Source organism: Peromyscus leucopus, chromosome 3 (assembly GCF_004664715.2).
Source record: "Peromyscus leucopus breed LL Stock chromosome 3, UCI_PerLeu_2.1, whole genome shotgun sequence".
Taxonomy (NCBI): Eukaryota; Metazoa; Chordata; class Mammalia; order Rodentia; family Cricetidae; genus Peromyscus; species Peromyscus leucopus.
The window spans coordinates 108,131,873-108,144,438 of NC_051065.1; the positions used below are offsets into that span (position 1 = coordinate 108,131,873).

General features: G+C 48.2%; 1 protein-coding gene across 3 annotated transcripts; it reads right to left on the reverse strand.

Moving 5' to 3' along the window:
• Positions 1-901: 901 nt before the first annotated feature.
• Mrps25 (mitochondrial ribosomal protein S25) lies at positions 902-10,080 on the reverse strand. 3 transcript variants are annotated; one of them, XM_037203926.1, is made up of 5 exons: positions 9,846-10,048; positions 6,035-6,142; positions 4,191-4,297; positions 1,688-1,775; positions 902-1,232 (listed from the first exon to the last, which is right to left on the reverse strand). In XM_037203926.1, the coding sequence occupies exons 1-5, from the start codon at positions 9,977-9,979 to the stop codon at positions 1,046-1,048; spliced, it is 624 nt and encodes a 207-aa protein (XP_037059821.1). In that variant the 5' UTR covers positions 9,980-10,048; the 3' UTR covers positions 902-1,045. The 3 variants fall into 3 exon arrangements, with proteins under 3 accessions (XP_037059821.1, XP_037059822.1, XP_028710880.1); XM_037203927.1 differs by lacking the exon at positions 6,035-6,142 and adding an exon at positions 7,733-7,771 and having other exon boundaries at positions 9,846-10,047; XM_028855047.2 differs by lacking the exon at positions 6,035-6,142 and having other exon boundaries at positions 9,846-10,080.
• Positions 10,081-12,566: the final 2,486 nt, after the last annotated feature.

A 12,566-nucleotide genomic window follows, 5' to 3' on the forward strand; every position in this document is an offset into this window, starting at 1 on the left:
ACAACTTCGGCAGGTGCCAAGGTCAGGACTAAAACCAAGCACTCCTGTCCCTTATACATTAGATCCACAAGCACCTGTTCACTGCAGCCCCTTCAAACCACCTGAACACACAGGTCTGCTGCAAAATCACAAACCAGAGCAGAGGGTGGAAAGGCACGATTCTGTAAATCTAAGCATGCCAGCCTCAGAAGCTGAGCTGAGGTGAGGACCTGGAGAGTGGGAGTGATCTGGGTCTGAGTAGAGAAGGGCAATGGCCCTGCTCTGTTGTGTCTGAAGGGTCTTGGCCATTTTTAAACAACCACTGCTTTGCTATGCCCCATAAATTCATACCTATATGTCGAAATGCCAAGGGGTCTGTGGTAAACATTAAGATGACCCTGGAAAGGCTCTGTTGCCCACTGAAGGATGGAGCTAGCATAGCTAAAATGGCAATGACAGCCGGGGAAAATAACTAGGAAGGCACTTAGAAGTCACACACATACTCTTTTTCAATCTAGTAAGCAAGGGTTGAGAATCAAATCAGCTGGGCTCCATGAATTACCACCTAGGTGGCAAGGTGGCATCTTCAACTCTCAAGGCCAGAAAGATCCCTGCTACAGCCAACAGAGCACCACTGGCACCCCTCCACCCACAGATGTGGACTCCCTAGGAAGCAAGGATTACTGGGCCTTGTACTGTTAAGTCCAAAAGAACCTACATGGAAGAACACCCACTCTGTCAGCTCCAGGCAACCAGAAAAAGTAGCCCTCAAGAGCTTCCAGAGTGGGGACTGGAGGAAGAGACTAAATGCAAGAACCAGGGGACACTCATAGAACTGTTATTGACAAACTGCCTTGTACCCTCAGCCCAAAGCTTTTTGCTACAGATGGTTTTTGTTGACAGCAGGACCAGGCTTACCATGTACAGGAAGACTAAATCTTTTATTGACATCTGTTCAGCAGCTGACAACTCTGGCCTTCTCCCCATGTCCTTTAAATGGGTGTGCAAACAGGCTTTTCCATTTCAGAGAGTTCCATCAGTCCATCCCAAATGACCTTGCTCAGACCTAAGTGCTGGCTTTCAGAGCAGCTTTGTACTTCCCTGTCATCTCCTTGGGTAAGGGCACCAGGCCAGGGCAGGGCACCTGACCTTCCACTTCACACATGCACTCCCGCAAGCAGTACTTCCGGGGGCCAAAGTTGGCTGGATGAGATTGACGCTGCTTCTCCAGTTCCTCCTCCCTGAGGGTCTCCCTGCCAAGGAACACACAGTAGCAAAGCATGACCAGACAACAGGCAGCCTCTTCCATGTGAGAGGAAAGGCACTGGGAAGCATCCCACAGGGGCAGGGCAAAGGAGCCAGGGTCTTCAGAGACTTTCTCGGTTTCACTTTCTTCCTGTCCTTCCTCATTTAAGGAGCAAAAAAGAAATTTGGGAACAGGATCTTAGCTTCCTTTTAGCTGCATGCATGTCAGGTCAGGGACCACCTTTGTCCACTGTCACAGCAGGGGAGGGAACAAAAGATTCAGTGACTTCAGCTTACATCTGCTAAGCAGAAAGACCAGGCCTGAACTGATCCTGCCACCCAAGGTGTTGTAGTAACTGGGACTAGATGAACCTTCCCTCTCCACACCCTCCCTGTACATCCCCCTCACTCTCACATTATTGGGGCTAAGGTTTGCTCCTGTCAGGTCAACCCAGTAACTCACTCTTTCTTGCCCAAAATTTTCTTTATGTGCTCCATGATCTCTTTATTACTCTTGGTCTCCACGTCTACCAGCACTTGCTCCCCAGAATCTGTAAACAAGAGGCACAAGGGGAGGAGAGCTGACTCAGGCATACTTCTCAGTCTCAACAGGCTGGCACTGCCAGGTGTGACAAACCTGTAGCCTCATCAGGTAGGATGATTAGCAAATCAAGACCAGCTTGATCTCCAATTTGCTTTTTGCAGTAGAATTCAATTTTTTAATTTAAATTATGTACGTATGTATGTGCATCCGTACATGAAAGTACAGGTACGAGAGGAGTCCAGAAGAGAGTGTCAGACCCCCAAGAGCTGGAATTACAGGCAACTGTGAGTCATCTGACTCAGGTCCTCTGAAAGAGCGCCTTAAGTGCTCTTAATTGTCAGTGCTCTTACTTGCTGAGCCATCACTGCAGTCCAATGACTTCTGCATAACTGATGATACCCTCCCGCTTTCCATTTTTAAAAAACATGAACAGACAAATTCCTCTATAGATCACTGTAGTCCCCTCTCCCTACACAGTGCAGTTTTTGTTTGTTTCCAAACAACAGGAAATAAACAGGGTTTCTCTGTGTAGCCCTGGCTGTCCTAAAACTATGAAAACCAGGCTAGCCTCTAACTCAGACATCTGCCTATCTCTACAATGCAGTTTTTATGGAAGCTTAACAAAATGAGTCTACAATTCATATGAAAATGAAAAACTACAATTCTGAAATGAAAGAAAATGGGAAAGCTGGGGGTACAGCTCAAGGTAGATAAGGGGGTGTCTGCTTCCCAAGTGTTCTATAGCTAAAGGTACTGTAACCAAGACAGAGACATGCCCAATCATATGCCACTTTCCCTGCGATCCTCGAATCTTTTTCAAGGTCTCAGTGCTTTAAACCTCATGCAGAGCTCATCAATAGCTGACTGGATGAGCTGAGACTGACATCATGGAAAATGCGCCACCGCAACAGATCAACAGAAGCTAGGGTCCTCCAGGCTGGAAGTCCTAGCACTAAGCAAGCCGAAGCAGGAGCCCACGAGTTTGACGTCAGCTTGGCAATATAACAAGACCCTGTCTCTGAAAGGATAAAATAGATGGGATATGGCTGCATGGTAGAGCACATGCTTATCACTTAAAAGACCCTGGGTTCTACCCTAAGATGATTATCAAAAGCAACATATGCAAAAGGTTATTGCAAAAGAAAATGTACCAGGCTCCTCCCAACCCTCCTTGCATTGGGCTAGGGTTCCTAGGGACAGAGAAAGAGCCCTGTGGTATAGTCAGCCTTTCCCACAGGGCACATGGCTGGCAAAGGGACTATCAGCACAAGCAGATGGCCTTGCTATATATATCATGGGCAGAGTTTTGAGGGCAACTCCACATCCCAGTACAGCTCCTAGCCAGGGATGGGTTCTTTCTCCCACTGACACTACCATCCAGAAATGGAAAAGAAAATTTCCCAAGAGATTCTTGTCCACATGAGATTCAGAGGCAAAGCAGGCAGGCTTATAGTGGACATATCTAACCCCAGCATTTGAAAGGCTCAGCCCGGAGGACTGTCACAAGTTTGCTGGGCTACATAATCCTATCTATCTGAAACAAAAAGTCCTAACCTACTGCCCCTGTAGAAAGGGACATATTCTGGCTCTCATTACAGACCCGTCCTGTCATGCAGTGGCTTCATCACTTATCCAGAACTGGGTGTGACTCCAAGCTGCAATACTTGTCCAGAAAGCACACTGAGGCCCTAAGAACACAAAATCCTGTGGCTGATTGCCTTCCTTCACCACAGGACTAGTCAACCATCTTGCTGGTTTCCTGTGTATGCTGTCTCCCCCATACACACAACACCTTCACACACAGGGCAAAGTTTTTTGCCCATGGACTCTGACTACCCATCACCTGGCTCCAAGCTGCCCCTCAGCAACACTCCATATGTACAGCACACACAGATGCATAATGGTCCTTGTTCCTGTGGTACTTTCTACTCATTATCCGTGAACCAGGAATGGGCTGCTGGTGCCCAGCATCAGGACAAGCAAGCAGGCCCCCACAAGACACCTGGTGGGACGAGAAAGGGGACTGTGGTCAGCATTGAGGGGTACTAAGGTGCCTGAGGGCCAAATCCAGGCGTAGAGAATATCTGGTTTTGATGTTCTGCAATGTAGTGCACTCTACCACTGGAGCTATGGACATACATCCCCAGCCAAGGATATCTGCTTTCATTCTTTAAGCCGATGGACAAAGAATGAAGACACACCAGCACAGAGCAACAAAGGACTAGGGTTAGATTGACCCACATGATAGGCAGAGAACAGGAGATAGATAAGCTGGAGACAGGTGAGGGAGCTGGGTCCAGATCTCAGCAGCTATTGGGTACCTGGAAAGGGAAGCCAAGGGCCATAGTGCTATTTAGATAGCTCAACTGCTATCTTCACAGAGGACTGGAAAAGGGCAGGTGATCTTCCATGCCTCACTCACCTAGATAGAACCGCAGGAAGGGCGATGGCGTCATGTTCTTAAACAGCATGATCTGCACCCAAGGGTTCTTATACTGGATCTGAGGGATGTTGAAAAACACAAATTTCCTGCAAAAAGCAAGAAATGAACCCATGTAATAGCCTTCTAGAAATGAACCCATGTGCACCTCCCTGTCTGGTGTCAGAGCACTCCAGATCTCCACTCCTTTCAGCTTTGTTGACACTTCTTTCTCTTAGGCTGGTTCTACTCCCTGTTAGCAGCTTTGTTTGGGAGGTATCCCACAACTCTGGCATCTCCAACATCTTGGGGTCTACAATGCAACTCAGGCTTCACATTCATAGCTTCATACAATGGGCTCTCAGGAACTCCATGTAGGAACTGCCCTGCCAAATGCCTGGCTTCAACAATTTTCCTTAACCTTCCATAACTCCTTCTTGACTAAATCCAGAACTACATGGCCAAAGCTATCAAGTTCTTGCTTGGGCTGAATGAAGCCTGGGCCCCTCTAAGACTTGCATTTGCATAAGCCTTAGACTGGTTGATGGGTTTCTTTTTTAACCCCCTTTGGTTTTTTTGAGACAGGGTTTCTCTGTGTAATCCTGGCTGTCTTAGAACTCACTCTGTACCAGACTGGCCTTGAATTCAGAAATCTGCCTGCCACTGCTTCCAGAGTGCTGAGATTAAAGGTGTGCTCCACCACCACCACCACCACCACCACCACCACCACCACCACCACCACCACCACCACCACCACCACCACCCAGCTTGGTTGGTGGTTTCTACACAGAGAAATCCATCAGCTTTCTTCTTTGCACAGGAATTGTTGCAGGATTAGCAGAGTGATGTCTTGCCGTGAGGTCACCACTCCCTTAATTCCATTTAGCATCAGGCTTTTCTTTAAACTTTTTATTTCCTTGAGCACAGGATGTGGCTCCATCATTATATATCCTGGTGCTCTTCTCAAAGTGTGCATTTTATATTTTTCTTTGCTCTACTTGTTCCTTTTCATTGTAGATTTGCATAACCACTTGATACAGTCAATACTATGTCTTGAAATCTCCTCTGCCAACACCATCAGTCCAAATCTCAAGTTAGCCTCTGGAAGATTTTTTTAGACAAGGGCAAAAAGCAGCCACATTCTTTGTCAAAGTATCACAATGCTCTCTAGGCCAACTGCTATTTTCTCCTCTGAATCCTCTTGAGCTGGGCCCCCACAGTTCATAGTGCCCTCATCACCACTTTCTTTTATGTTCCTGCTAGGATGGCTCAGTGAGCATCACTTCATAGTGTTCAAATGCATTTCTAGTCCAAAGTCCCAAAGTCTTCCATATTCTTCCAACGAACACCATAGTCAGGCCTGTCATGGCAAAACCCTAGTCCTTGGTACCAACTTCTGTCTTAGTTACTGTTCTATTGATCTGAAGAGATACCATAACTAAGGAAACTTATATAAAAGAAAGCATTTAATTGGTGGCTTGTTTACAGTGCAGAGGGTTTAGTCCATTATCATTGTATGAGGGAGCACAGTGGCATGCAGACAGGCATAGTGCTGAAGAAGGAGCTAAGAGCTTACATCTGATCTGCAAGTTGCAGGCAAGAGGCATCGAGCCTGGCATGGGCTTTTGAAACCTCAAAGCCCACCCTCAGCAACACACTTCCTCCAACAAGGTCATTCCTACTTCAACCAGTCCACACCTAATCCTAATCCTTCTCAAACAGTGCCACTCCTTGCTGACTAAGCATTCAAATATATGAGCCTATGGGGGGCATTCTCATTCAAACCACCACACATGAACCTATGTAAATCTATGTGAGAGTTTTTTTCCCTGAAATTCTGTGTATACCTTTTCCATGGAGAAAGTCCAGGACTGGTCACAGATTGTAAGAGGGACCTGCCTCCAGAAAAGTGAGGAAAAACAGACAGGATTGGTGTGTCCCCAACACTTGCAGTTCTGTAAGCATTAGGACTCATGATTAGTCACTAAGGAAAACAAACCAATGCTCCCTGCAGAGCATTCACAGAACTCCCCAGCACCAAGCCCAGAGTCCTGGGCACAGGGCTGCCTGCATCTCCATGTGTCCAGTGATCACACCACTGAGGAGGCTCCTTAGAGAGAGCACTGTGTATAAGGAATGAAATGAGTATTACAGGAGTGTTTATAATGAAAGAAAACTTTGGTAGAAGGCTGAGATGAGATAACTTTGCATACACTAAAAATATTTACATGGCAAAAAATGCCAAAAACAAATTCAACATCTACTGAATGGGTGTGGTGACACACCTATAATCCCAGCAGCACTCCAGTGCCTGAGGCAGGAGGATTGAGTCCAAGGCCAGCCTGGGCTACACAGGACTCAAACAAAAAACATTAACATTTTCCAAGCCTTTAAAAAAAAATCTGGGGGCTGGAGAGATGGCTCAGAGGTTAAGAGCACTGACTGTTCTTCCAGAGGTCCTGATTCAATTCCAGACCACATTGCTCACACCATCTGTAATGAATCTGCATTCTGTGTACATAATAAATAAATAAATATTTAAAAAAAAATCTGTTAAACATTAAATAAAATAGCATTGTACACATCATCAGTAAAACTGACATAACTCTGGGCTATAGGAGAGGGTGTGTGTGAACTGCCTTAACCTGTCTGGCAGTCAGTTTATGACTAGAAGCTTTAAAGCATCCTGACTCTAACGTCATTCCCCTTGTAGATACCTCTGCATTTGAATGAACAAAACAGACCAGAAGGCAAAGATGCTGATGTTGAGGCTACAGAATTCAGATCAGCATGGTGCACCAGGAGAGAGCGGGCTAAAGAAACTACAGCAGGACTGCAGATGGCTCCACACGGCAGAGCACCTTCCCAGCATGCACAAGGCTCAGGATTCCATCCCAGAACCACGAAACGATAAAGCATTATATCTGCTGTCCACAACACAGAGTAAAATCTAGGCCTGCTACTACTACTGACTCTGCACACTGAGCCCTCACCACCCTCAGCTTCCTACTATAAGGACTACTTGCTGTCGGCTTCTGGATTCCAAAGGCTGACTGGAAGTACCAGTGACAGGTAAAGGCAGCTACCTTTTTTTCCTGGCTCAGCCCTGGCATGACCAGCCTGAAGGCCCCTGTGGACAGACCCCTTGATCTTCAGGCTCCAACAGACATTCCTTCCCTCACCTGTCCAGCCTATGCTAGGGTCTATGCTTTCCCTCAAGGTGTCTTTTCTCCATTTCTGTCCACACTTAATTAATTAAGGTTCCTCAAATGCCCTCACTCAAAGGCATCCCTGATTTCTGCTGTCTGTCCCACACCCACAGATAGGGCTCTGGATCCATGGAATAGAAGCTTGGCCTCAGACACACTGTCTGGCTATAGAGCCTGGTTTTCTACTTCTAGTCACCTGACCCAGGGCATGAACAATTCTTTGCCTCAGTGATTATGACCAAAAACCTCTTGGTCATCATGTCCCTACACCACCAATCCAGATTGAAGCATCTAAAAATGATGTCAGGGACAAAACTGACTCGACAGAAAGCCCACCTGAAACCACTTAAGACACTACCGCAACCGGGACAGAATCTGCAGTTAAATAAAAGGACAAAAAATTAACTGTCAGTAAAGCAAAAGTACTTGTTAAACCAGAAACTTAATCATAGTATTCTCTTTCACTCAAAGTCACAGTAACATCAATATTCTTAGTGTTTAAATTATCAGAGAATTCATGTTCTCTCTGAACTTCAGAAGTAACCTTCTAGGGAGGACAGCCTGAAAAGGATGCAGATGTGGGTGTGGGCAGTGGCAATGGCCATGAGAACCACACTCCTCTTCCAACAGGGCAAGTCTGCAAGCAATGTCTAACCTGAAAAATGAAACGGTGTGCTAGGGAGATGGCTTAATCAGTCAAGTGCTTGCTGCACAAGCAGGAAGATCAGGGTTTGAACCCCAGGACCCACTTAAAAACAAACAAACAAAGCTAGGGGGCTACAGAGATGGCTCAGTGGTTAAGAGCATCTGTTGCTCTTTCAGAGGACCTGGGTTCACATGGCAGCTCACAACTGTCTGTAACTCCAGTTCGAGGAATCTGACTCCCTCTTGACTTTTGTGGGCACCAGAAATGCATGTGATACACATACATACATGGAGGTAAACACACACAGTTTTTTAAAAGCCAGTGAGGTGTGGTGGCATACCTTTAAACTCAGTAGTCAGGAAGCAGAGAGAGGCAAGAAGATCCCTCCTGAGCTGGAAGCTAGCCTGGTCTATGTAGGAGTTCCAAGCCAGCTAAGGACACACAGTGAGACTCTGTCTCAACTAAAATTTAAAGATTTTAATTGGGACTGGAGAAATGGCCCAGCAGTTAAGAGTGCTTACTGTTCTTCCAGAGGACCTGAGTTCAGTTCCTAATACCCATCCACGTCAGGCACCTCACAACTGCCTGTAACTCCAGTTCTAGGAGATCCAACACCCTCTGGCCTCTGCAGGCCAGACACCTGCACAAAAACCACACACACACACACACACACACACACACACACACACACACACACACGGAGCTCTTTGAGTAAGTAATTACATCAACACAAAACTTGAAAAGCTCCAAGTCCTGCTTCTGGAGAGGAAATATAGCCCTGAAGACTCCCAAAGCACACTACCCGAAAGCTCTCAGCAGGCCTCTGCTCCTTCCTGTCCCAAAGCAGAGTGATGTCCCAACATCACAGAACCCTGTGCAAACAAACCAGAGCATAGCCAAATACTAGACCCAAACTGGCACCAAGAATCTTAGAATAGTCCTTATTGAGAACCAATGACCACTCTGCCAGGTCCTTTATTATATCCCACCACCCACCCCCACCCCCGAGACACTGACTTTGTGGTGTTACGACTAAGAAAAACGAGGCCAGAAGTTGAGCGAACTACCACAAGGTCACAACTAGTTAAGAGAGAGGCCTCAGCTGTTCTTGCTCTGGACTTCTACCACCCAGGCCTGTCACTCAAATGACACGCTCTGTCTGCATCCTGAGAGTTTCATCTTAAGAGTATGAATCCCTGACAAGAAAGCAGAGCTCGAGCCCTCTGGTCCACCGGCACCCAGCCTTCCAGGCCCTCACCCCAACAGATCCCAGGCCAGCAGATCCTAGCTCTTGGAGGTCACTTGACCAGAGAAAATGGCTAGGAGGCAGCTTCCGGCTCCCCTGAAGTCAAGGCCGGACCACTCTCAGACAGGAATTACTCGTTTCTCTCATTGATTCGCCCCACAAACCCGTTCCTGTCTACCAGTCATGGGTTGGTTTCTCTCGCACTGCTGGAACAGTACTGAACCTGGCGTTTGGGGTGCTCGATAAACGTTCAGTGAGTACTGAAGGGTCCAAGGCATTGCTCAAGGATGCTGGCGGGTCAATGAAACCTTTCAATTAGCAGTCCTAAGCTGTAGCGAGCCATGGTGTGCACAGGTGCGCCAAGTCACCACTCCCCTCCCGACGCCAAAGTTTCCTCGCGCCACACAGCGGCTCGTGTTCTACGAGCTGCCAGCCCTGGAGCCGCAACCCATCCCTTGGGTCACGGTGTGGCGCTCGGGTTTCTCCCGGGATCTGTCGGGACGGCCTCCACCGCGTCAACTTCTCACGGAACCCCGCGGGGTGTGACCCACACTGACCTGGCGCCTTCGCCCAGCTCCCCCTGCGTGTTGTAGTTCACGGTCATGACCTTCACCGACTCCTTGAATACCACATCCCCGCGGCCCAGGTACTGCAGCGTACGGCGGATAGGGAAGCGGCCCTTCATCGGCATGGTGGCGACGATAGCGTCTCAAGCCGCGGACCCGCGCGTCTCCGCGACGCTTGGAATCTCGGGAGGCGCCTCCCGGCGGGCCGTGCAGTCGCGGGGCAGCCTGGGACTCGTAGTCTCGGCCCGGGGTCGCAACCGCTCCGGCGCTGGAAGTCAATTGGTCGTCTTGCCCTTCTAGAAATCAAGGGTCCTCTCCCCAGATCTCCAGTTCTGAAATGGAGATCTCGACTGAGAAGTCGCTACTGAGTCAATAGAAAACTGATTTGCAAAGGAGGAAAGAACGTGGCTTGCTCTGGAGCGTCCGGTCGGCTCTGAAGAACTCTGCTCAGGGGAAGGATCTATCTCATTTGCTGGCGAGGAAGGAGTCTTTGCAGATACTGCGCTTTAGGACGGTGAACCAACAACCAATATGTCACTCCGCGCTGTAATTTTTTTAAGATTTATTTTTTATCTTAGCGTCTTTGCCTGTGTGTTTTTGTATGTGTTCTTAGCTCTGCGCACGTTACCCAACTGCTCTGGGGGTGTCCCGTGCACACATATGGAGGCTGGGGGAAGACAGGTGTCCAGTTCTATTTCTGCCTGTTTCCTTGAGACAAGGTCTTTCTCTGATTCTGGAGCTAGGTTGCTAGGTTGGTGACCAGAAGCTCCAGCAACTGGGATTGGAACCGACACTTCTGGGGTTACAAGCACAAGTGACCTCACCTAGATTTTTACATGGGTGCTAGGATCCAAACGCAGGCCCTCATATTTGTGTTATCAAGCATTTACCCACTGAGTCATCTCCCTGGCTCCTGGTTGTTTTTTTTTTTTTTTTTTTTTTTTTTTTTTTTTTGTTTTGTTTTGTTTTGTTTTGTTTTAGATTCATTTACTTTGAGTGTTTTGCCTGTGTGCGTAGGTGCATCACTAATAAGCTTCAGCCAGGACTACAAAGTGAGGTCCTGAGAAGAGGGGAAAGGTAAACTTGTTGAGCATACTGCAAGAGTGCAGCAGGCACCAAGAACCACCTGCCATCCAATGGTTCTTGCATGCTGTTCGCTTGTGTTAGTCTCTGTAATGCACAACTTGCAGTTCAATTTCCCGCCTGCTAATTCCAATGTCAGTGTACTTGCGTGGCTCGCTCACCGTTTAGGATGCTTGTAGCCAGCCGTTGGTGAGACATGGCTCTGTGGGGAGTGGAAACGAAGATCCAGGTCTCCAGTGTGAAGACTTTGCTGTAGCTAGTGTCCAGAGCCTGGAATTCCCGGCTGCTCCTCTGCAGGCTCTTGCTGCTGTGATCCTCTTACTACCCACCCTGGATCCCTGCGGGAATATGAGGAGCAGATGGACATGTTCTATGATCTTAGGATTAACTCTCAGGCCATGGCCTTCACACATTTCTTAATTCTCTACTTCTCCCTCAGACAAAGAAGGCTGCACGGGACTGTGGTGGGAGCATTATGTTTGCCCAAATGAGTGAGTTTGGTGAAGTTTCCTCCATCTGCAGAAGCCATTGCTGGGATGCTCTCGTTACAAAGAACCTTTCCTTCCTCCGCCATAGCCATAGCAGGTGCGTTCTCAGCGTCTCACCCTGAGAGCCAACAGGAGCAGCCTTTTCAGGAAGCAAGGCCTCACTGCCTGGTGGACAGTCAGACTCCGGGACTCGACAAGGCTATCTGCCAGGTTTGGTCGTGCAGACCTGTAATTGTGAGACAGAGGATCATAAGTTCAAGGCCTGCGTGGGCTACAAAGTGAATTCAAAGCCAGCTCAGGGGACGCAGTAAGACCCTGCCTGAAAAATAGAGCTAGGAATATAGCCCAGTAGTAGAGCACATGCCTGTATGTGCAAGGTCCTATCCTCAATCACAGCCCTGCAACCACACGCCAAACTACTGCTGGTACTCCGACCGGTCATGACTTCTGCTGCAGCCATCAGCTCTTGGCTGACTCTGGACTCACCACTCCAGATGTTGGGGGACATTAAGCCCTGCAAATCAGTCCCCTTGCGGTTCCAAGGAAGGGGGTTACTGGTTTTCATTCTGTCCAGCTGCTGCTTCTAAGAAGAGTGACAACTTCCAAAAGACATTTCAGCTAAGATCAGAAATGCTGACCTAAAATTCTGAAGTGATTAAAATTCTGCTAGGCTCCTGAGGGGGCTGCAGGTCTTGAAGTCCAGTCATAGATGACACTGCACCCACACGAAACCCAGTGCCCCACACAAACAGCTTGGGGTCCTGAACCAGACAGGCCTGGGCAGGGTCCCAGAGAGGCGACTCTGAGCAATTCAGTGTTACCACTTGCTTTTCTTGTTAGCTGGCAAGATTCAGTGAGGTGACCCCCAATCATACTGAGTTCTGGCCCACAGTTGAGTACTGGATACAAAGCCCCCGCCCCCTCAGGCCCCAGGCCCAGGCGAAGTCTCTGTAGAACCCGCTTCGTTGGTACCCAGCTTCTTTCTAGACTGCTCACCTGCTCTCTTTTTGGTCGGCACAGTAGCAGAGCCCTCCTCCACTATTCCTGAGCCAACCTAAACCTGCCCTGGTACTGAAGGCAAAGTGAGTCATGAGTTTTCATATTGTCCTCTGGCAGAGCTGGGATAAGTGTGAAATGTGGC

Excerpts from the sequence above, each read along its gene's own strand:
- Mrps25 (XM_037203926.1), bottom strand. The coding sequence starts at position 9,979 with ATGCCGATGAAGGGCCGCTTCCCTATCCGCCGTACGCTGCAGTACCTG. Across the intron at positions 1,776-4,190 it reads CTTCCTGCGGTTCTATCTAG|ATTCTGGGGAGCAAGTGCTG; the intron begins GTGAGTGAGGCA and ends TCTTGTTTACAG. Across the intron at positions 1,233-1,687 it reads AAAATTTTGGGCAAGAAAGA|GGAGACCCTCAGGGAGGAGG; the intron begins GTGAGTTACTGG and ends GTTCCTTGGCAG.